The sequence below is a fragment of the Vespa velutina genome, chromosome 3 (assembly GCF_912470025.1).
Source record: "Vespa velutina chromosome 3, iVesVel2.1, whole genome shotgun sequence".
In the NCBI taxonomy this organism is placed as follows: domain Eukaryota; kingdom Metazoa; phylum Arthropoda; class Insecta; order Hymenoptera; family Vespidae; genus Vespa; species Vespa velutina.
Genome location: NC_062190.1, coordinates 8,009,382 through 8,035,077, shown reverse-complemented (window position 1 = coordinate 8,035,077; position 25,696 = coordinate 8,009,382). Strand labels below are relative to the sequence as shown.

Sequence of the window (25,696 nt, the reverse complement as noted above, 5' to 3'; positions counted from 1 at the left end):
TATATATATATAAAATTGATGATTATATATTTTATAAAAAAACACCACGGCTCTATATCTATATATACACATAGTTATGATTAAATAAATGTTTAATGCTTTTTTTAATTTTACAATCTAATACAAAGAATTTATAATAATATTGTTTATATGATTGCCGAATGGTATTGTACATATTACCCTTTCCTTTCCCCTTTTCTCTCCTGCCTAAATAATGATGTATTTAAAAAATTTTACTGGAATAAATTTTAAAGTGAATGAATTAAATATAGAAACAAAAAGAAATATAAAAGCGAAGAAAAAAAAATTGATCAATGAATTCATTGATTCGTCAAATATCTTTGAAGGAAAATTAATGCCATTGTTTGGGATTCCACAGTTTATTAAAAGTTCAATTAATCATAAATCGATGAAGAATCATTGATAAAAAGTTAGATTCCGTAGATTCTCGTTGGATTTCTATCAATATTCTCTGAAATTTTTGTACGATTGAAAATATTGATTATCAAATAAAAAGATGTGTTGTGTCTTACCTATCTCGATGATAAACTTCTTTGAGATAGCTTTAATGAAATACCTTCAAAATCCTTATCGTATTTCATTCTCAAAATCTACTTACGAATATTTGAAACGTTCGTTTATAAAACTCAGCAATAAGAACGGCGATAAATCGGCCGTATCACATTTAAAATGAAACATCCTGTATATAAAAGAGACTGTATTTTTAAAATGCATAATTTTATATATATATATAAAACGGTACTGTCGAGAAAAAGAAGGACATAGTAATTATTCGTACGAAAAACAAATGGAAATATTTATTGTAGGTATCAAAAAAAAAAAAAAAAAAAAAAAAAAAAAAAAAAAAATCAAAGAAACAACAAACAAAAAATAAATATTTCAAATTTATTTTTGTATCCCCATGAAAATTTCGTCTCAATCAAGAAAGAAGCAGCAATCAAGTGAATATTCCAAACGATATATCCTAAATAAAAGTTTTATTAATTTATAACAAAATCATGAAAGGTGATAAATGAATAAAATATTTCATATTATTTTCATCTTTCATTGACAAATGTAACAATTCGTCGAGACTTTAATTATCGACTTTATTCATTGTTCGATTAATTGAATCTCATAGTTTGTTCTCGATAATTCAATTTTTTTAATATGTATTAAAATCAATTTTGATTTAACGAATCGATTTTCGATTTATTCAAAAACAAAATTATTTATTAATAATCGAATATATATAAAGTCGATCAACTTATTGTATATTAATAGAATTTTATAATAAAAAATTTCGATTCTTTCGATTCGTAATATACTATATATATGTGTGTGTGTGTGTGTGTGTGTGTGTGTGTGTGTAGTATGTATTTAACATATAAAGTCTTTCCTGAAATGTTTAATTTTTATTAGAGATAAAAATAAAACATTTATATTCAATCGTTCAACACACAAACAATTAATTTTTATTTCTTCTTCTTTTTTTTTTTTTTTTTTTTTTTTCTTATTATTATTATCATTATTATCAGTATTATTATTATCATTATTATTACACTTAATTACATGTTCTCACTTAATTATTTATAATGCGTGAATTTAAAAAAAAGAAAAGAAAAAAAAAAAAGAGGTATTTGCATCGAGACCAATGAAACACTCTTTTTTTTTTTTTTCTTTCCTCTTTTTGTTTTCTTTTATGATCATAAACACAAGAGCCGTATGAAAGATATGCGACCTTTTTTTTTTTTTCTTTTTTCTTTTCGTGATGCGTATTACATTTCTGAGAATACAATTTATACATTGAAAAGAAAAAAAAGGAAAAACGTCCATCCATCCCTCCATCGTCTTCAAAAAAAGTCACGAATTTTTTATACGGTTTTAGTACTTATATAAGATTGTGTTTATCATCGTTAATCTGTTATCATTCGCTGTACGATTTAATTATTATTTAGAAAAACATATACATATCATACATATCGTTTACGATATATATATATATATATATATATATATATATATACATGTGTATATACATATATAATTTGATAATTCTGATATGAGAAGGCCGCATTTGTACATTATAATACAATAACAATTTTGTTACTTAAAAACATTTGATTTAATTTACACAGAGAGTTACATATACGATAGATTTATATGTATGCATATGTATGTGTGTGTGCGCGCGCGCGCGCGCGCGCGCGCGTGTGTGTGCGTGTGTGTGTGTGCGTGTCAGCATATACTGTACATTAGAATAAATTAACTATTAAATGAGTATTATACAAGAGTATAAAAATTAATTTAATTCATTTATCGTTATCGTGATATACATTACGCGCGAGACGAAACAAATAAACAATATGAGTAAATAATAACAATAATAACAATAACAATAATAATAATAATAATAATAATAATAATAATAATAATAATAATAATAATAATAATAATAATAATAATAATAATAATAATAATAATAATAATAATAATAATAATAATAATAATAATAATAATAATAATAATAATAATAATAATAATAATAATAATAATAATAATAATAATAATAATAATAATAATAATAATAATAATAATAATAATAATAATAATAATAATAATAATAATAATAGTAACAATAATAAGAAAAAAAATTTCAGTGATATATATATATACATATATATATATATATAGTAAACAATTATTGTCGTTTCTTTCGTTTTGTAAGATTTTGTAACAGTATGAGCCATAATTACGATCTCATTGAGAAGTTATATTATCGTTGAAATTGTGTTTCTTATTAAAACATGATAGTTGTATGTGTACATATGTATGTATGTATGTATGTATGTGTGTGTGTGTGTGTGTGTGTTTATATCTATATATTAATCAGCTGAAGCGGATTGTATCGACCTATGTCGACAATCACCGACAAACACATTGCTATCCGTATCTCTATCTTTTTCTCGGTATATGTAGTATATATAAATATGTATGTATATGTTTATACGACTAAATATCTTAGAAAGAAATATGATATACTAAATGATTGTTGTGCACTCTCTTCTTATCGTTCGAAATTCAATCGTTTTATATTACCATAAATGATACCATGAAGGATCTAACAAAAAAAAAAAAAAAAAAAAAGAAAAGAAAAAAAATTGGTAAAAATAAAAATTATGATCTAACGTTATTCGTCCGATATTAATGGATTTTTTTACAATGAAATCTTAATATAATTTTGTAAAATCGAACGAACAACGAACGGACGACTCTTCGAGGGCACTGATTCGTAATCATTTCAAATAGATTTCGTTCAATTTTTTTTTTTTATATATATCGATCAATCTTTATTTACAAACGTTCTTTCTTTTTTCTTTTTTTTTTTTTTTTTTTTTTCGAAACAATCGAAGAGACTGAAAAAATACATACGTATATTATGATCTTATATAGAAAAAAGGCCAGCTCTGTTAAGAGCTAATCGATGTTTGGATCGATCGACTTTTCGATATGTTTTCGATATTGTTATCGATCAAGTTGAACAAAAAAAAAGAAAAGAAAAGAAGAAAAAAGAAAAAAAAATAAACGTAATATGCGCCGATAATTGTGACGATCGGATTGAGTGAAAGGAAAAAAAATTGAAGAAAGAAAAGATGAAAGAAAAAAGGAAGAAATGAAAAAGATTCACTTTAGAATTCAATTCGTATTACAAAATATTATTATTTATATTTTAAATCTGATCTAATGTCTGAAATTAGAAATATGAAAAAAAAAAAAAAAAAAAAAGAAAAATGGAGAACAAGTTTTAAAACCGTACCGTTTAAATCACTTTTGCTAAGTTGTACGAAAAACACGTAATATAATAATAATAATAATAATAATAATAATAATAATAATAATAATAATAATAATTTTAATTTTATTTATTTTGATAAATGAATTAAATAAGTAGATAAGTAAGTAAGTAAATAAGTAAGTAAGTAAGTTGCTCTATTTGTTCGATATACTTCGTTCTTTTGATTGAAATTTAACATTTTTGCTTTACCACAGATATCCGTCCATTTACGATGGAAAAGAAAAATAAAAGAAGGAAAAAAAGAGAAAAGAAAAGAAAAGAAAAGAAAAATAAGGGTGTAATGGATCTGATAGTATTTTCCATGAATATTTTCGTACTTTTAAAATATCACAAAGAGAAAATAGCTTCACTGAAGAAGAAGAAGAAAAAGAAGAAGAAGAAGAAGAAGAAGTGGAAGAGGAGAAAATCTCTAATATCATTTCAAATGAAAGTTAACGCGATTATAACATAAAAATGTAAATAAATATATCGTTGTTTATAAGGTTTCTTTTTGGAAAAAAAAAAAAAAAAAGAAAAAAAGAAAGGTTCTCCGACAAAAGTTATTAAGTTTGATCGGCACTATCGTTCGACGAAAAAAGATTTCAGCGTAATTAGAAAAAAAAAAGAAAAAAAAAAAAAGAAACAAAAAAAAATATTTTCTAATAATTTCTTCTAAGGTGAATTTTCTTTTTTTTTTTCACGTGTAAATATATCGTTTCATAGTTATTTGAAAAAATGTCATCAATTATCGGCTCATACACGAATATATATGTATATATATGAATCGTTGATTTTGAAAGTGCGTACTAAGATCATTGATGCGTACTAAAATTATATATTTTTGATAATTTTTTGATAATCATTTTAATTGATTTTTTTGATAAGCATTATTACATATTTAAATATAAATGAAATAAGATCATAAGAAATATAAAATAAATCTATTACTGTATACCAATGTTTTCAAGGTCATTCAAATGCAAACCATTAAATATCTGGCAATGACATAAAATGTTCTTGCCCCACTTTCAAAATCAACGGCTCATATATATATATATATATATATATATATATATATATATATATAGTATTATATATCTCCTCCAGTTAGTTTTCGTGAATTTAATTCTTAGAGAAAGTTGTTGATTGGATTGAATTAGAACGGATAGCAATATGTTCGACGGTTTCTTCTTCGTTGCTAGACCTGCGTGACCTGTGTCACAGTATGATTTGTTGCACCCGTATTACCATTGTTATCCATTGGTTGTTGTGGTATGGGCATCCATCTACTGAGATTTCTCCACTTGCTGCAGAAAAGTTGTTTGAACGTTGTCCGAAATTGACGGCTCATCGTGCAATAAAGGATGAAATTTATCGCCGAATTTATCAGTGTTAGGATATCTATTACGTCACCTAAAGACAGATTGAGACAAATAGAGAGAAAGAGAGAGAGAGAGAGAGAGGGTGAGAGGGAGAGAGAAAATGAGAGAGAGAGAGAGAGAGAGAGAGAGAGAGACAAAAAAGAAAGTAAAATTAAAAATTTAGATTGATTAGAAAGAGAAAGAAAGAGAGAGAGAGAGAGAGAGAGAGAGAGAGAGAGAGAGAGAAAGATGTATTAAAATTAACAATAATAATAATAATATTATTATTAATTTGACATTAAGAAATATCAATGTTTAATCATTTATAAATTAATTTTCTTTCATGTCTCTCTAATCTTGTATTATATTATAATTATTAGAAATATATAAGAAATTATAATATATATAAAATATATAAATTTTATATATATATATATATGTGTGTATTTGTGTGTATATATATATATATATATATATATATATATATATATATGTATATATGTATATTAAAAGTATTATATTTGTATAAATTATATAACTTTATACTAAAATATTTAATTATAATTATACTAATTGTAATTTAATAAGTATAATATTATTACTTATAGTGTAACAATAATATTATATTATTTGCAGCGTATTAATATAAAATAATGATTGTATATATATATATACACATATTATATATATATATATATATATATATATATATATATATATATATATATATATAATATGCACACACACGTATAATAAATATAATTTATAATTACAAAAATTTGCAGAAATTAGATAAAACAAAAGTAAAATTAAATAAACAAAACATATAAGTATGTTTGTACATATTTAAATTAACATCACAGCTGTTATACATCATATTGGTAGCTTTTGAAGAAAATAACAAAAAAAAAAAAAAATAAAAAAAAAAAGAAAAAAAAAGAAAGAAAAAAAAAGAAGAAAAGAAAATAGGAAAGATAAAAAAGAATTCTAAAATATTTTTTGTTCCAATTAAAAATAAATGAAAAAAAAAAAAAAAAAAAAAAAAAGAACAAAAAAAGTCAATCGATTAATCATTCAAAAAATATAAAGATTATTGTCACTTAACAAATGACACTAAATGATAAATAATTAAATTAAGCAGTTTAATGGAGTAAACGTCTCTCGTTCATCTAATCGTTCTCTCAAATTCTATTATGGGGCAAGCAAATAACCGCAGGTGTGTATATATATATATATATATATATATATATATGTACACATATATGCCATATACACATACAGATAAATCGATCGAACTTTATGCATGAAGTTATATCCTATATTACAACATAGAAGTTTGTCAAAGCCATAACCATTAGGGTTGCTCGCACTTTATTTACCGCTTAATATACGACTTTATCACAGTCGTCCAGAAACTTGATCTTTCATTTTCTATATTTTCTTTTTTTTTTCTTTTCTTTCTTTCTTTCTTTTTCATATGTTAAACCAACAATTAATTTGATCCGATTTATCGATGGAAAGAGTTAGTCGGGGAAAATATAACGGGTGTCACGATCTTACAGATTTAGAATCGATAATTTTGATCGGCCGTTTAGCGAATTAATCACGTAATACTGGTTTGGTTATAGCGTAATCCCGTTGAAATTTAGTTTCTAACGTAGGCGTGGATATATGCCTTTCTCTCTCTCTCTCTCTCTCTCTCTCTCTTTCCTTCTGTATACATGTGTGTGTGTGTATGCATTGTGCATATACAAATGAGTTGAATACGCGTGGGTTGCATAGAAAACGTGGTATCAAAGTTTTCGACGTTTGAGAGAAGAATAGATCAACATTAGTTTCAACACTGACCGTCTGGATGCAGCTGCCTTCTCAAATATCTATTATTAAGCATATCTCTCTGTGTGTATGTAATGTATACGAATGTGTGTGCACACGCGTGCACGTTTGTGTAGGACGCACAAGTATGCTCTAATTGAATATATAATACGATGATGTATCGATGATATGATTTTTTTTTCTTTTTTTTTTTTTTTTTTTTTTTTTTTACTTAAATGTATCTATTTAGATTAGAGAAATGTTATCTCATTTAAAAAATACGAGAAAAAAAAGAAAAAGGACAAGAATTTTCCGAATGGACAGTTTCTTTCTTTTTTTTTTTGTTTGTTTATTTATTTCTTTTCTTTCAATTTTTTCACACGATGTAGAAAATTTTGCATTTTACTATTTTTCTTTCTAACTCTTTTTTTTTTTTTTTTTTACTATCTTCTCAAGTTGAAACTTTCTATCGCTTTCTCTCTCTCTTTTGAAATATAAACTTTTCAATACATATCTCTCTCTCTCTCTCTCTCTCTCTCTCTCTCTCTCTCTCTCTCTCTCTCTCTTTTTCTCTTTTTTTTGTTTTTTCTTTTTAATTTTTAATTCTCTATTATCATCATTAACTTCTTCCCTCTATGTCTGCCCGTCTTTAATTTTTTATTTTCTATCACTTTTTTCCTTTTCTAATTTAAAGTTTTTTATTACTTTCTTTCTTCCTTTCTAATTTTTAACTTCTTATTCTTTCTCTCTTTCTCTTTCTTTCATGTCTTTAATTCTCCATTACTTTCTCTTTCTTTTCTTTTCTCTCTCTCTCTCTCTTTCTCTTTCTCTTTCTCTCTCACTCCCTTTCTAATTTCAAATTTTCTATCATTTTCTTTCTAATTAAAAATTTTCCATTACTTTTCCTTTTTGTTTCTAATCTTGAATTTCTTATTATTTTCTTTTTCCCTCTTTATCTCTCACTTTCTAACATTAATTTCTTCATGACTTTTTTCCTTTCTTTCTAATCTTAATTTCCTGTAATTTTCTCTCTCTAACTCTTTCTCTCTCTCTCTCTCTCTCTCTCTTTTTTTTCCTTTCTCTTTTTATAATTTTAATCCTTTATCACTTTACGTCTCTTTCTCTTTTATCTTTCTAATTTGAAATTTTCCATAAATTTCCATTCAATTTTACAAATCTTAAATTCTCCAACGCTTTCTACGCCTCTTTCTAATTTTAAATTCCCATATCTATTTTCTCTCTCTTTCTCTCTCTCTCTCTCTCTCTCTCTCTCTCTCTCTCTCTCGTTGGACACAACAAATATGCTTAATTATTTGAATCAAAACGATAATTGCGTTTTGTAATGGAATATTTATCGAAATAAAATTCTTGTCGTGTTTCACGAATCTAAAAGTCGACATAAGAGATCGAGATAGAGATCGAGCTTTAATTATTAATGAGAAGAATGAGGACAAAACAAGTACTCATGACTGGATAACGATGAGCGACTAAGAGAGAGAAGAAAATTGATTATGGAACGAGATAATGACTACTCGAATGAAATCGTTCAAACTTTCTTCTTTCATATGAGAGGAAGCAAAATTGAAGTTCACGAGATTCCGCATTCCGAAAATCCGAGAATTAACAAGCAGAACAAAAGGTACCATTGGTGCTCGTATTCCCTCTTATTCGGGATTTTCCGGATCGATTAGGGGTGAAAATCGTATCAGGATTAGAAATGGATTGTGGGTTTACATACCTACGGATGACAATGCGATTTGGTGCGTGTAGTTGTGTAAATACATGTCGACATTCATACGTATTTTAATGTATGAAAGAAAGGGTAAGAATGAGGAAGAAAGAAAGACAGATATGGATAGATAGATAGAGAAAGAAAGAGAGAGAAAGAAAGAGAGATCATAATAGATGTAATAAGAGAAAAAGGGAAAGAAGAAAAAAAAGAAAAAGAATTGAGAATAACAAGCACGAATCGCGTGAGAAGTCAACCTCACCCTGATTACGTCTGAATCATGATATACTTTTCATTGTAACTTTCGTGGCACCATTTCCGTTTATCGATTTTAAAACCTGGCTTTTAAATGTATACGCATATATATATACACACACATATTTGTGAATATATATATATATATATATATATATTGTATATATATTGTATTGTATATATTTATTTTGTGTGCGTAAATATTTATACACAATATATATTATTATTATATATATAAATATGTATGCTATCTGTATATTTATATATATATATATAATCCATATACATATATATATATATATATGGATTACGTCCGATTTAAAAAAGAAGGAATATATATAGTCTTTTTTCTCGACCAATTTTCATTACTAGTTGAAAATTTTCGATAATCAGAATGAATGGAATTAATATTAATCGAGATTTCCCATTAAGTAGTTAAGTACACTTTTATTAACTTCGAAAAAAAATCGATATTTCAAAAACAAAAAAACCAATGGTAAAAGCAAAGAAATCTTTATTCTATGGTATTATCGTTTAAAATTATTCTAGAGAATATTTTTATCGGGTAATCTCAAAAAAAAAAAAAAAAGAAAAAAAGAAAAAAAGAAAAAAATTAATCGACGAAATTATAGTCGTTTGAAGTCGACATTATTACCTAAGTACCCACTTATAAACTTTAAACGTTGTTTTCTCAATGCTAATGAATTCTCTTTTAATCGTTGCTAAATCATATCTTGAAAATTATTCGACCGATTCGAATGAAATTTAATAAGAGTTGAAAAATTTTATGCAATATTTATTTCACGTATTATTATTTGATATTTCTTATACCCTTGAATATTTTCTTTTTGTTTTTTTTTCTTTTTTTTTTTTTTTTTTTTTTTTTTTCATTCGAGCCATCGGTTTATTAATTAGCCATACTTCGTTTTATTTAATCGTCGGAAGGCTATCACAGTTTTGTTGTGTTCTTTTTTTTTTTTTTTTTTTAATCGAAAATCGCATTGTCACGTTCGATCATTGATACTTCTTTTCTTTTTTTTGTTTTTTTTTTTTTATTGAATGAAAATATTAAAAATCGGCTTGAATTGAAGGCTTTTTAATGTTTCTTTGTTTTTTTCTTTCTCTCTCTCTTTTTTTCTTTTTTTCTTTTTTTTTTTTTTTTTTTTTTTTTAGACAAATAAATACTTAATAAAACAAATTTACACGCGAACGAGAACAATCGTATAGAATTGTCTTTTATCCTTTCTTTTTTTTTTTGTCCTTTCTTTCTTCTCCTCTTTCGTATCCTCCAGGATTATGTAAAAAAGATTCTTCGAATAACGTTGAGAATTTTTTCTTCTTTTCGTTCGGTTAAAATCTCTTCTGACAAATATTTTCGCGAAGAGGGATGAGGATTTTTTTTTTTTTCTTTTTTTTTTTTCTATCTCAACGGAATATCTCAAAAAGGAAAATTTTCGATTCGACTTGTTCGAATGAATACGATTCAGAGATTCAGTCTTCTGACAATTATTATGTATATATGTATGTATGCGATCTATGTATATAACTAAGTATATATATATATATATATATATATATATATATATATATATCTACTATTAGCATACTCCCTTTGTATGTACTTTACCACTCTCAACAATGACAATATCATAGATATCAGTCTATATAATGTATCTTATGGCGTTTCGACGAAAAGCTCCAAGACGAGCTACTGAATTCTCAACTGTTCCGATGTTTTAGCATTCCATCCAAGATCTAACACTGGTTCTCTCTCTCTCTCTCTCTCTCTCTCTCTTTCTCTCTCTGTCTTTCTCTCACACACACTGAATGAAATATTATTTATGTGTATGACCTAGGCCAGCGTTTCTCAACCTATAAATCCCCGGTTTATAATCACCATTGGTATAGTGTATGGATTTTTTTACGACGTTATAAAAAAAAAACGCGGATCATAAAGAAAACAATCAGAAAAGAAAGAGCAAAAGGAAAGAAAAAGCCAAAAAAAGAAAAGAAGAAAAAAGAAGAAGGACGAAAAATCTTGTAAATTTTCTTTTTAAGAAGCCAATATTGGTTTGAAAATTAAAATTACAAAAAGAAGAAGAAAAAAAAGAATTAAATGAAATTTTTCAAACGACGAGAAGACATCATTGCCGTAATTATTATCGCGGAATATCTCAGGAACATTCAACGTTAACTCTTCATGAATATATCTTACGAATTATTCAAGAACAAACATACGTACGTATATCAGAAATTTCATTTTCTTGCTTTTGATGTAAGATAGAAGGTATAATTTTGTGGTTAATTAAAAATTTAACGCGAATCTCTAAGAGATTGAGAAATGATGATCTAGGTCATATGCACATATATATATATATGTATTATATATATTATATTTATCCTTCCACACACACACACACATACGCACATGCGCGCGCGCGAACATACACACATACACACATATGTACATAGAAGATCTACACGGACTATTTTCTTTCTGATATACGTTATCTCTAGTCGTGTGATAGTGTGGGATGGTGTAGGACACCCGAAATCAACACTGAACTTAATTGAAACAATTTTTGCATTGTACGTTTCATTTAATGAATTTTTCTTTTTTTTTTTTTTTTTTTTTCTTTTTTCTTTTTACAGAATTGGCAATAATAGTTTAACAAATTAATTTATTATTATCCAAGGTTTCACGAAGAATATACTGTCAATTTTTTTTTTTTTTTCTTTTTTTTTTTAAAGTCCAAATTCATTCATTACGTATAAATGAGAGTATTGTTCAAATTGTATCCAGTTTATAATTGTATACCAAGTGAATATGACTTGATATTAATTTTGAGGTCTATACGATTATGGATTATTATTATCGCTATTATTATTTATAGTAAAAGACGAAAGCACGTAATATTTTTTCATCGATAAAGTATTTCATCATAGATCTTTTTTTATTTTTGACACATCCACCAATTGAAATTTCATATATTGTTGATAAAATCGAACGGATATCCAGATAAAGCATCGTAGCACGTACTTAAATCTGACTCAATTTTCTTTGATTTGAAACATTTGTGTCGTTTCGTTTTTGATCTTTCAATTGGATCTCTTTATTCGCGTTATTTCGATCATACTCTCTTAGATCGTATTTCCTTAAAATGAAATTCCTTACGGATGAGTTTATTCTCTTATACTTACAAGATCAATCTTGGAAAAGCGTGCGTGTGTATGTGTATGTTTACATGTGTCCGTGTAAGCGCTCGCGCGTAGGTCGTCTACGTGTGCGAATGATATATTACGTTTACGTTTTTTTGAAAGTTAAAAATCGATGATCGATGATGCAATAATTTGTCTCTACGAAATTTGACGTCGGAAGTTTTAGTTCTTGTTCTTTTTTACTTTTTTTGTTTTTGTTTCTTTTCTTTTTCTTTTTTCTTCTTTTTTTTTTTTCTTATATCTTTATATAAGATTTATTTTCGTCTTTTAAATATTTTCAATAGATATTTGAAAAAAAAAGAAAAGAAAAAGGAGAAGTGAATGAAAGTATTACTTGTTTGCTCGTCGTTACGTTTTCGTTGTTAATCTTTTTTTTCTTATTTTATTTTATTATTTTTTTTTTTTTTCTTACATTATCGTGATTCCAGTCATTGTACTCGTACGTAGGAAGAAATTTTCGAACGTAGGATCAATGCAAAATACGAATCGTATTAAAGGAGCGAAAATTTTTTTGGTTTTTCTTTTTTTTTTTTTCACTCGCAATGTTATAAATCAAAATTCTATATAAAAAAGAAAAGTTCATTGCATTAAAAACTAAAAAGAAAAAAAAGAAAAAAAGAAAATAAATAAAAAGAAAGAAAAAAAGGAAAGAAAAATCGCGATAACTATTGATAATTGAGTTAAAATTGTTAAACTATCTATCGATCTATCTATCTATCTATCGATCTACCGATCTATCGATCAATTTCAATGAGGATCACTGATATTACTGGGATTCGATTCAAAGTTTTACTTAACATTGTTTCCATAGAGCTCGGTACAAATTAATCATGTTATACTAGAGTTAGCTAGAGTATATCTAATAAATGGTGACACGTATATATCTACAACTGATAGTGTCTCAGTGATTCTCAATTATATCATTGATTAATTATTACTTATTATAATAATTTTTCAATCAAACAAAATTTTTCATTATTTATCTTAAAAAATTGTTCGCTTGCGACTCGTCATAGCAACTTTATCGAATTTTTTCGATATTATTAATAATAATTTATATCATATAAAAGTGTAGAGAAAGAGTGAGAGAGAGAGAGAGAGAGAGAGAGAGAGAGAGAGAGAGAGAAAGTCGATATAAATAATAAAAAAAATCAAGATGTAGAGAACAATGTTGTTAAAATTTTGTTCGTATGAAGTTGACTGCTACGAAACAGTAATAGGTATTTCGCAATCACACTAGAGGATTTTCCTTGTTAAACAGAGAATGACGTAGTAGACACATCCGGTTGTTCGATTTGAAATTTCAACGATTTCGAATGGCAACGTCACAGAATATGCTGATACCAAACACACAAACGATTCCATTACCATTTCTGTCTTTGACTGATTAATCCAAAATTTTACAAATAAAAATTCTACAAGAATTTCCCGTTGGAATGCTATTAGTAAAAGAATCGAAGAGAAAGGAATGTGTGTAAGTTTATATGTGTGTATGCGTGTCACAGAGAAAAAAGTATAAGTGTATGAGAGAAGGAGAGAGAAAAAAATGTGTGTTACGCACACATGCGTAAGGAAATGTGTATGTGTGTGTGTGTGTGTGTGTGTGTGTGTGTGTGAGATGGAGAAAGAAGAAAGAGAGTGTGTATGTTGCGAGAAAAGTTCGTGCGTGTGTATGTGCATGCGTTTGTGTGAAAAAGAGAAAGAGAGAGAGAGAGAGAGGGAGAGAGAAAAAGCAAAGAACTTTTATTTTCGAATTCTTCGTTTCCTTTCACGTTTGTATCGAACCAACGAATAGATTTTGTGCTTTTTTCTTCTTTTTTTTCCTCTTTTCTTTTCTTTCCACTTTTCTTTTTTCCTCTTTTTTTATTTCCCTTTCCTTTCTTTTTTTCTCCTCTTTCCAATTGCACATCAGAGAGAGAGAGAGAGAGAGAGAGAGAGAGAGAGAGAGAGAGAGAGAGATACGTTTATCATTTCATTATCGACCTCGAAAATGTGCCAAATGTATTCGATGGGATATTTTTTTCTTTTCTATTTCTTTTTATTCTTTTTATTCTTTTTTTCTTTATTTTTTTCTTTATAGAAAGAGGTACGAAATATAAATTGATACTCCGCGAATAAGTTAATAATACAAAGTAGAAAAGGAAAGAGTGAAAATATAGAAAGAGTTATATGTAGAAAAAGAAAACAAAAAAAAAAAAAAGAGGAAAGAAAAAAAAAAAGAAAATAACAAAAAAATAAAACACAATCGAATTGATTCGATTTGATTAAAGTTTTTTTGAGATCGCATAATCCCGCATATTGTTATTGTCGTAACGTAAATCAGAATAAATCATTGAATCGTACCATTCGAATCAAACCTTCTTTTGTATGCAACAATATTGGACGGAATATGAACATGCATATATATACATATATGTGTATATGTGTATATATGTATATATATATATATATATACATATATATGTATGTATATGTATATGCATATGTGTATATACATATGTATGCATATTTATATATGTTTCAACAAAGTGTTAGAATAGTCATTCGTGCAGAAGAGAAGAAAATAGAGAGAGAGAGAGAGAGAGAGAGAGAGAGAGAGAGAGGATGAAATTCTCTATCAAGAATAATCTCGAGTATAGGAATATATTAGTATAGTGTCTGTGTGTGTGTGTGTGTTTGTATGTTTGATGAAAGCAGAAAATATCGAAATCGATCGATATAATGTATGTACGTTTTGAAAAGAGATATGTACATAGAAAGACAAAAAAAGAAAAAAAAAAAAAAGAAAAAAAAAGGAAAGAAAGAAGGAACAAAACAAATCTCATTCCCGATAAGTCATATCGCCATTTTCGATGTGTGTTTATTTACATTGGTTATATAGACAGATAAGTCAGATCGTTTGTTTATTGCGAATAAATTTGACTTTGAATTTTAAAGGTGATCCAGCCATTTCAAGGATTTTACATGTTATTGTATTTCGCTATCGGATAAAGTTTCTTAGAACTGTGCCAGTAACGTTGCCGTAATCATCGAGTGAAGAAGTATTAATTATTTTAGTTTAATAAATATTAATTATTTTAGTTTAATAAATATTAATTATTAAAGTGTCATTTCTGAAATTTGTTTAAACGTTAGTACGTGAATTATTTGTTTCTTTTTTTCTTTGTTTTTTTTTTTTTATTTTTTTTCTTTTTATAATTATTGTGTATAATAAAAAATATCAATATATATGGTGACAATATGTTTTTTTTACTTATATATATATATATATATATATATATATATATATATATATATATATATGTATATCATAATTTTTCACAATATCTTTTGTTATTATATTATAAAAATCGATATAATAAAATTTTTTCTTTTTCTTTTTTTGTATAGGCTTTTTTTTTATTTTTCATCTTTTTCTACATATATTAAAATTAATTGTATTAATTTTTATAATTATTTAAATAATTCTAATCAAAATATCTACGTGTACATAATTCATATAATTTTCATTATATCTTTCTAATAAACTTTTGTCTCTTTTCAAATTGATAAAATATTAAAATACTTTGTTAGGTGTTTCCATTAAAAAAAAAAAAAAAAAAAAAAAAAAGTAAAAAGAATAGAAATTTCATATAAAAAGAATAGAAAAAAGTGAGAAGAAATAATATCTGGCAAAAGCGATCATAAATTTTTGCCGATAATAAATCTCGTAACACGTTTGTAGAACGTTTTTATGGCCACCATGGACAGCAATATCGATAGATTCCATATTATTTTTTTTCTTCTTCCGAATTCCGTGATATCAAGATAGGTATTTCTTTTCATATATCATAGGAGTTATATCAAATATCCGTCTATAATAGAACGAAGTATATGAAGTCTTGTACAATGTATTTTGAGAATTGTACGTTTTTTTTTTATCCGCGTACGTTTTTATAGAATCCATTATAATGTTTATTTAACGATAACATTAACTATATAATATAACATTTCTTTTAATATTACTTATCGATTTACACAAGTATTATTTCAATATGATAAGAGTCACGGGTATAAAAAAAAAAAAAAAAAAAGAAAAAAGAAAAAAAAATAAAGAAATAATAATAATAATAATAATAATAATAATAACAATAATGATAATAAAAATATTGATATTAATATTAAGAAAATTAGAATACAAATTTTCCGAAGCTTTTCTTCATTTTCTCCTCTATCTATTTCTTTTTCTTCTTCTTATTCTTATTTTTTATTGCACACATCGTAGACAATTTTTATTCGACGTAGCTTCTTTCTGGAAATGTCTTCGCTTTTAATTAAAATGAAAGTTCTTCAACCGTGATTTCGGTTCACCGTCGAATTCAACGATCGTGCTAACTTACGAAGGAAACTAATTGTAAGAAAAAAGAAAAAAAAGAGAAGAGGAAAGAAAGAAAGGAAGGAAAAAAATAGAAAAAGAGAGAGAGAAAGAGAGAAAGGAAGAGACATATAGATAAAGAAAGAGAAATAATGACAAAGGAAGAATAAACAAATATTTATTATGTTTTATGCTTCGTGGATTTCTCATAGATGTTGTCGATCCAAGCTAATAGATCGGAAATTATTTTTAATGATCATAAAACGTCCAAGTCGTAAACTTGAGGAACGTCGAATTTGAAATTGATCATAATCATTACTCAGATTGAAGTACAACTTGCATGTATATATATATATATATATATATATATATATATATACATTGCGAAAACGAAATTTGAAAGAAATTTTTTTACCATAAGAATATTTCTATAGATATATCGGAATATTGAATTATTTATACGGTTATTGTATTAATTTAGTATCCAATTATTATTATTATTATTATTATTAAATAATTAATACAATAGTGATTCTATTATATCGTAACGATATTTTATTTATTAATTAATTTTTTATTAAATAATTTTACGATAAATTTTATTGCTTGTAATTATTCAATAAAACAATTAATTAATTTATAAAGAATACTAATAAAATAATAAACGTAAATAATGTAATGATACAAAATGTTAATTTTACAAATTTTAATTGATTAATGATATAATTATTTTAACTTTTAAGAATACGAATATAAATAATAAACGTAATAATAAAATTATACAAAATGATAATTTTATTATTTCAATTGAATAATAATATAATTACTTAATTAATAAAAATATCAAAAAAGAAAAAAAAAACAAAAAAAAAAAAGAAAAGAAAAGAAAAATACTAATAGTAATTTTTATTATTAAAATAATAAGATTTCACTATTACAATATTACTATTTCGATTATTATATAATAATTATATTGATTAATAAAACTACGAACAAAATATCGATAACAAATAAAATATGTTATATCAATAATAATAATAATAAAGATAATAATTAGACAAAGAATAATAACACAATGATTGCATTTAATTATGACGATGGTGATATCAATAATAATAATGTCTGTATGTCAATAAGTCGATAAACGAATAAAATATGTTATATAAATAATAATAATAATAATAATAATAATAATAATAATAATAAATATAATAATAATAATAATGATAATAATAATAATTTGACAAATAATTATGATACAATGATTGCACTTAATTATGATGATGATATTAATAATAATAATAATATCTGTGTATAAAGGACATGAAGTGAAACATATTACCATATTATCATTCTACTATTGTTCTATTCAACGATGTTGTTTAATGTATGCGTTTCCATATAATATATATGTATATATATATATAAGTGCATAGTATGTACATTATATATTATATACATTATATGCGTATATACATACATACATATATACATATATATATTGGTATATATATATACTATAGGTATATATATATACTTTAGGTATATATATATATATATATATATATATATATATATATCTAATTATTATTGTTTTGATCGATTAGATCATAGCCCTTATAGTCTTGTTAACCGTTAAATCGTCTGATGAACTATTTCGTTCGCTTTTACGAACGGAATTGTATTCGTCGAGTCGATCGAGTAATTAGCGATCGGTCATTTCACACGATTAATCTCTATGATATAAGCAGGGCGGTTCTATTAACTCGCTTCACGAAATTAGCTTTCACGATCAAACGCGTGCGTTGATTTCGAATATATCACATTTTCAAAACTTTATCGACTACGATCTTTGCGGTGTAATAAAAAATCAATTAAAGTCAAGATATAAAAATGAGAAAAAAGGTAATAATTATAACTGGGATAAATTGTATTGATATAAGTGCATACGTATAATGTAATAATAAATGCGTATACGTGTGATTAATTTTTTAAACGTATGTTATATACGAAAATGCGTGATAATTTGATAAATAATGTGTATGAAAAAAAAAAATATATATATATATATATATATATATATATATATATATATATTGATATTAGATGAGAAAAATGTAATAATTTAATAACAGTTGTACATAGTACATAAATAATAAAAAAAGATTAAGAACAAAAAATAAAAATACGAAAATTAAAATGACTGAGCACAAAAAATATTTTATGTGCAATTAATTCAAAATGATATATGTATATATATCAGTATAATATTATATGTACTATATAATAATAATAATGATAATAATAATAATAATAATATATATATATATATATATATATAAAATAATTATACATATAACATGTAATAAAATATACTATATAATAAATGAAAGTTGTTGATGTATCTATAAAAAAAAAAAAAGAAAAAAAGAAATAATAAAAAATGACTCTCATTTTATACGTCTATACATAGTATATACATATGTACGAATAATTAGTATTATTTTATTTTTAATACACACTTTTTTTTTTTTTTTTTTCTTAACTATAATCAACAACTTCACCTAAATTTACTTGCCCTGAAATATTTTTTGATTGTGCTTTATAAGATTGAAAAATCCACAATTGTTTCATTCGAATCTTGACGATTGATGGGAACAATATTTAAATACAAAAAAAGGAAAAAAAAAGAAAAGAAAATCAAAGAAAGAAAGAAAATATAAAAAAAAGAACATTAAAAGAAAAATATAAGAAATGGTAATTAAAGGAAAAAAGGGAGTGGTGGTGGGGGGGGGGGGGGGGGACGACGAAAAAAATAAAAAGGAAAAAAAAGCAAAGTAAAGAAAAGAAAAGAAAGAAAGAAAGAAAGAAAGAAAGAAACAAACAAACAAACAAAGAGCAAATGAAAGAGAATGAATCATTTTTTACGTGTATGTGTGTACGTGCGAATTAAAAATTTTTTTTTCCCTTCATTTTCCTGAAATGGGATGATCGTTAAAAATTTTTCAATGCACACAATGCCCCAGCATTTGCTGCCCAGGATTGATCAATATCGTATTATATTCTTCAGAAAGAAAAAAAAAAAAAAAAAAAAAAAAAAAAAAGAAAAAAAAAGAAAAAAAAAAGAAAAAAAAAAAAAAGAAAAAAGGAGAGAAAAAAAAGAAAAAAAGGAGAAAAAAAAAGAAAGAAAGAAAGAAAGAAAGAAAAAAAAAAGGCTTCGTGCGGCGCGGCTCGAATCTTCTTTATTCGAAGCGACGTTGTACATTGTGGAGGAGAATCGGTTGAGGGGGTGATTGAGAGACGGACGGGCCGATGGAAGGAAGGAGGCTGAGGGAAAGAGTGGTGGAGGGTATAGGAGGGTGTAGGCAAAGGGTGGTGAAAGAGGATGGAGGAGGGGAACTTCTGAGCTACCTTTACATGAAGCTTCGCCATGAAGGCGAGAGAATAATAGCCGCATCACGTGCTTGCATTTCGTAAACCAGGACAACTTTGCCACTCTGAAGTATTGAGAGAGAAAGAGAGAAAGATAGATAGAGAGAGAGAGAGAGAGAGAGAGAGAGAGAGAGAGAGAGAGAGAGAGAGGGAGGGAGAGAGAGAGAGAGAGAAAGAGAGAGGGTGGTGAAAGGGTGGATGATATTCAGAAAGGCTCGCGTTTATGCCTTGCTCGTTCACGATTCGATGCATCTTGGAAGATGTTAGTCGAACTTCGAAGAAGAGAAATCTTAGTCCATTAAACCTATCGTTGAGTTTTTCGCGTTAAGAAAGTCATCGTAGAAGAAAGCAGATCGTCCTACGTTATACGAACTTGATATTGAAAAATGTAAGATATAACTAAGGAGGAGGCTGGGGATGGAACGACGAAGGAATGAGCGAAGTAAAGGGAGAACGGGATAGAGGGAGGGGGAGAGAACAGTGGTCGGGGAACTTACGTAGATAAAGCTCTTGGAAAGCTGTCACCGAGAAATCGGGACTAATTCGTCTTCGGGGAAACTTAATTAGTAGTAGAGTTGATGTATCATTAGTTCTCTTTTCCACTTTTCTTTTTTTTTCTCTCTCTCTCTTTTTTTTTTTTTTCTCTCCCTTCTTTTTTTCCTTCATTTTTTCTACCTCTCTCTTCTTTTTCCCCTTCCTTGACTACTTTCTTCCCTTTTATCCTTTTTCTTTTTTACCTGCTACGTTTTGTTTTGTTTTTGTTTTTTTTTTCTTTCTAATCCCTTATTCTTCTAAACTGCGAAAGAGCGAGATCAATCTATCGTCTTTATGGATTTTTCGTTTGTTACCCTTTCTTTTCTTACTTCTTCTTCTTCTTTTTCTTCTTCTTCTTCTTGTTTTTCTTTTTTTTCTTTTTTTTTTTGTTTTTTTTTTTTGTTTTATACAAAAATTCCTCATTCATTCCTTCGACTTAGATTTGTATCGTCGTTGTATTAAATTTTTCGTTTGTTCGTTTCGTTCTTCTTCTTTTTTTCTCTTCTTCCTTTTTCTTTTTTGGTTTTCTCTTTTCTTTTTTTTTTTTTTTCTTCTTTTTGCAGAACTGATTACATCGAAACAATTTGTTCTGTTCTTTTTTTTATGTTCACTTATGTCCAACGTACGATTTATATCGTTACGTTAAATTATTCGTTCGTTTTAGCTACTTTTTCTTTTCTTCTTTTTTTTTTGAGGAAGATAAATCCTTTTCTATCTTTCAATTTTTCGAACAAAATTTTAATTCGTTAATTAATTAATTCTACTTTCCCCCTCCCCCCAAGATTTTATCGTTTTATGTTAGGAATAAATATGTTGATTTGTTTTAATTATGTAGTACGAAACGAATTTTTTTTCATTGTTTATATATATATATATATATATATATATATATATATATTCGTTACTTTTTTTTTTTTTAATTTAATAATCTATCGTTACATTGAATAAATTTGTTTCTTGTTCAATGTAATCAGAGCAACGTATATATATATATATATTTTTTTTTCTTTTTTTGTTTATGTTTCTTTTTATCATACTTCTATGTATTTGCTTCAAAAAATCGATCATTAAATATTTTCACGTATGACACAGTAACATATTCATTCTTTCTTTCATTCTTTCATTCTTTTTTTTTTTTTTTTTTTTTTTTTTTTTTTTATATTTGTTTAAGGATTGATCATTCTATCGGATATAAAATCTGTAACCCATTTAAAATAATATCAAACTAACATGTCCCTATTATAATTTTTATTTTCTTTTAACTTGTAATTGCTTAATGATCGATCATTATATCGAAAGAAATTTATTTTTCATTTCAGAAATAATTATATGTATTTATATTATGCATATGCGTAGGAGTGCACGTGTTTTAAAATACAATATGTATTTCTTTGTCCTTCTTACTTTTTTCTTTTTTTTTTTTTTTTTTTAATTCTTTCATTAATTTCTCCAAATATTTATAATTATATTAACACGTTACAAAGCGAATAAACCAATATTTGTATTCAGTAGTCCATAAATGAGCAAATTAACATATGCGCGCGTGCGCGTATACGCGTGTTCCTATACATGTAATCGTACATACACAATACGATATTCGAAAGATAAATAAATTATTATCTATTGAGATACACGTTTAATCGAGAAACGAACCCCAATTAATGGAGTAGTACAGAATAGAACTGAACTGAACTGGACAGAACAGAACGATATAGATCAAATTGAATAAATTTATTTTTTTTTGAAAAAAAAAAAAAAAAAAAACATTAATTCCTATTACTCTGATTTTTATTCGTTTTAATCCTGCGAGGAAATGATTTGATTTCGGGATCAAAAAAAGAAAACAAAAAAAAAAGGAGCAAAAAAGAAAGAAGAAAGAGGGGTGGGAGGGGGCGAGACGGCGGAAAAATGTACTTACTATTCGCGTCAACAAATCGAACAAAATTTTTTGATTTTTCTACAAAACATTAATTCGTATCATTGATTTTTATTCGTTGTAATTCTGCGGAGAGATGATTTGTCCTCGGGATCAAAAAAGAGAAACAAGAGAAAAAGAAAAAAAAAAAAAGAAAAAAGAAAAGGAAAGAAGAAAAGAAGAAAAGAAAAGAGAGAAAGAGGGTCGGGGAGGTTGGGGGTGGGGGCGAATGGGAGGCTTGGGTTTGAGGAAAAGATGTACTTACTTTTCGCGTCATCAGTCAAGCGAGATAAAAATCTGGTCGATCTTTTACTATCGCAAGTGGAACAAAGAGCCGAGTCGATTAGTGAAATGAAAAGGGAGCTAAGCCATCAGTTCGATTGTATGGACCTTGCGGTTTCACGGTTTTCGACGATAGTTAGTTAGAGAGAGAGAGAGAGAGAGAGAGAGAGCGAGAGAGAGAGAGAGAGAGAGAGAGAGAGAATACGAGAATAAGACAAAAAGTTAGAACACATGAAACGCATCGAAACAATGGCTTATTTTTTGTAACCCATTGATAATATAAACGAGAGAAATATAACTCGTCCCAGTTTTCATACAAATATATATATACACACACACACAGACACACACACAACACACACATATATATATATATATATATATATATATATATATATATATATTTGTAAGTATAAAGATCTTTTATATAAATAATGTATAATATATGTATTTATGTAGATATCGTGACCCATATTTATAATATTTTATTAGAGATAATCATGCTTTTCTTTCTTCGACCACTCGACTACTCTCCATCCAATTTTTTACAAATTTTTCGTAAAACATGGTACTAACACATTTTATAAAAATTTTATGAAAATTCAATTCGTTAAAAAAGGAAAATATAAAAGAAAGAAAAAAGAAAGAAAAAAAAAAGAAAAAGAAAAAAGAAAAAAGAAAAACAAGAAAGAAAGAAAATACAGACAGAAAAGAATTAAATATAATTAAGAATTTTTATTCAATACGTTTCGTTCGAATGCATGAACGAGCTCTGAATGCGTTTTTATTTGTATTTCGTTTTCTCTCAAGGTCATTCACGTGCGTCGTCTAAATATATATTTCTTTTTCTTTTTCTTCCTTTGAAAATAATCGAACATGCTTAATAAAATTTTAATTAAGGAGAAAGAGAGAGAGAGAGAGAGAGAGAGAGAGAGAGAGAGAGAAAGAAAAAGAAAAAAACAAATAAAATTAAATAAATAAATTAATTAATTAATCGATCGATCAATCAATCAAAAGGGAAACGTGTATATTCCTTAGGAAGAATAGCACCGAGTTATTTTCAAATGTAAACGTCTAATTATGTCTTATTTATTTTTTCTCTTCTTCTTCTTCTTCTTTCTTTTTTTATTTTTTTTTTCTATTTTTTTTTTTTTTCCAATAATAACACACACATTTACTCTCCTCTCTCTCTCTCTCTCTCTCTCTCTCTCTCTCTCTCCTGTAAAAATGGGAGCACGATTTTGTACGAGGAAAAAAGAAATAGAGATTAAGAGAGAGAGAGAGAGAGAGAGAGAGAGAGAGAGAGAGAGAACGGAGAAATTTAATGAGAAACAAGAACAAACCAAATGGGAATATGATACTGCCGATAAAACGTAGCAAATGTTTCTTCCATTCCCCTGTGTCATCCTCCCTATTCACGAATCGGCTTTTCGCGATAATGTGCCGTCGAAAGGTTCATTTCGAGAATAGATACACAGATTATCTCATGGGATCAAGATGAACGTATCACGTGAGTTTATTAAAATGTGTATTAACATCGACGTCCCAACGTTAACTTCTTTTCCCTTCTTTGAATTTCGGCAAATAAAAATAGAGAAAAGAAAAAGAGAAAAAAAAGAGAGGGCGAAAGAAAAGGGAGAGAGAGAGAGAGAGAGAGAGAGAGAGAGAGAGAGAGAGAGAGAGGAAGAAGAAAAGAGAAAAAAAAACCAGGAAGAGGGACAAAATAAGAGAAAACGTCGGAGAATCGAATTATTCTATCCATTTAGCGTTGCAAGGATAATAATAAAAAGAAAAAAAAAGAAAAAAAAAAAAACACAAAAAAACAAAAAAAAAAAAAAAGGAAGAAAGAAAAAGAAGAAAAAAAGATGAGAAAGATAAAAGTATACGTTAAGACACGTACGCGTGCGAGTAAATATTATTTTTGCATGAACACAGAGGAAACATTCATAAAATAATCACATTCATATATAAAAAAAAAAAAAAACAAAAATCGAAAAGAAAATATTGAACAATCGTGTGAGAAAATTGTTGTACGATTTCATTGAATTATTTTAAATTTTATTAGCAAAGAAAAGAACGAGAGAGAGAGAGAGAGACAAACAGAAGCTAAAAAAAAAAGGCTTATGAAAGAAAAAAAATTTCGTCAGGAACTCACCTAACATAACGTAACACGTATGAAAGAAGCTCGAGCCTAATATGACACTGAGCAAACCAAGTACACCCTGGGGCAATTCGGTGAGCAAGAACAATAGTAAAACAGCTAATAACATCATCGTCGTTCTATCCGTTTGTCTTTCCTTCTCCATGTTTCTATTGGCCTTTTTCTTTTTCATCTTTGCTTGATCGTTCGTAGCTTTATCCGCCAATCTTTCGTCGTTAGTTTTCAACGCGGTAGTAGTCAATTTTTTTCTACGTTCTTTAGCCTCGAGCAATACGATGACCAATTTAATGCTCAAAATGGTCAGGGCCATGCACGGTATTAATTTGATAACGACGCTGTAGATCCAAAAGTTCATTTCATTTAACATACCATTGACCATCGGAGTTTCCTTTAATTTGACGAAATAAAGTGTCGTATTCGATGTATTATTATATATACTATAGTTCCAATAATTATTATTTCGTACGTTGGTCATATTAACGTTCATTCCATTCTCATCCAATAATTCGATTTGCGATCTTACCTCGGTCGTTATGTATAATGGTATACATAATATAGGACAGAACAGATAAGCACCTACGATCGCTATTATCGTTCTCCTTTGACTACACCATTCGTGATTTTTTTGAGGATGCGCTACGGCTATGTATCGCCAAATAGCAAGTGTTAATGTTAAACATATTGAGATTGTATGACAGACCTGTGCAAAATTCGAATGGAATAAAACAAATACGGCCCAGCCGTACGTAAATGTGTCCCTTCTTGGACGACGATAAAGATAAAGATGTATAGCATATGGTATAT

At 26.9% G+C, this 25,696-nt stretch overlaps 1 protein-coding gene across 3 annotated transcripts in view; it reads right to left on the bottom strand.

Moving 5' to 3' along the window:
• Window positions 1-110: 110 nt before the first annotated feature.
• Window positions 111-25,696, bottom strand: part of LOC124947708 (G-protein coupled receptor dmsr-1) — a 27,083-nt gene continuing 1,497 nt past the window's right edge. The window contains exons 1-3 of one of the 3 annotated variants that reach the window (XM_047490236.1): window positions 24,887-25,696; window positions 5,084-5,248; window positions 111-700 (exon numbers count right to left, since the gene is read on the bottom strand). The exon at window positions 24,887-25,696 is cut by the window's right edge and continues 1,497 nt beyond it. In XM_047490236.1, the coding sequence (XP_047346192.1) occupies window positions 648-700; window positions 5,084-5,248; window positions 24,887-25,696 (1,028 nt within the window). In that variant the 3' untranslated portion in view covers window positions 111-647. Of the gene's footprint in view, window positions 701-5,083; window positions 5,249-6,575; window positions 7,542-24,886 lie in introns of those variants that run through there. The other 2 variants (XM_047490237.1, XR_007100472.1) reach the window with 2 other exon arrangements.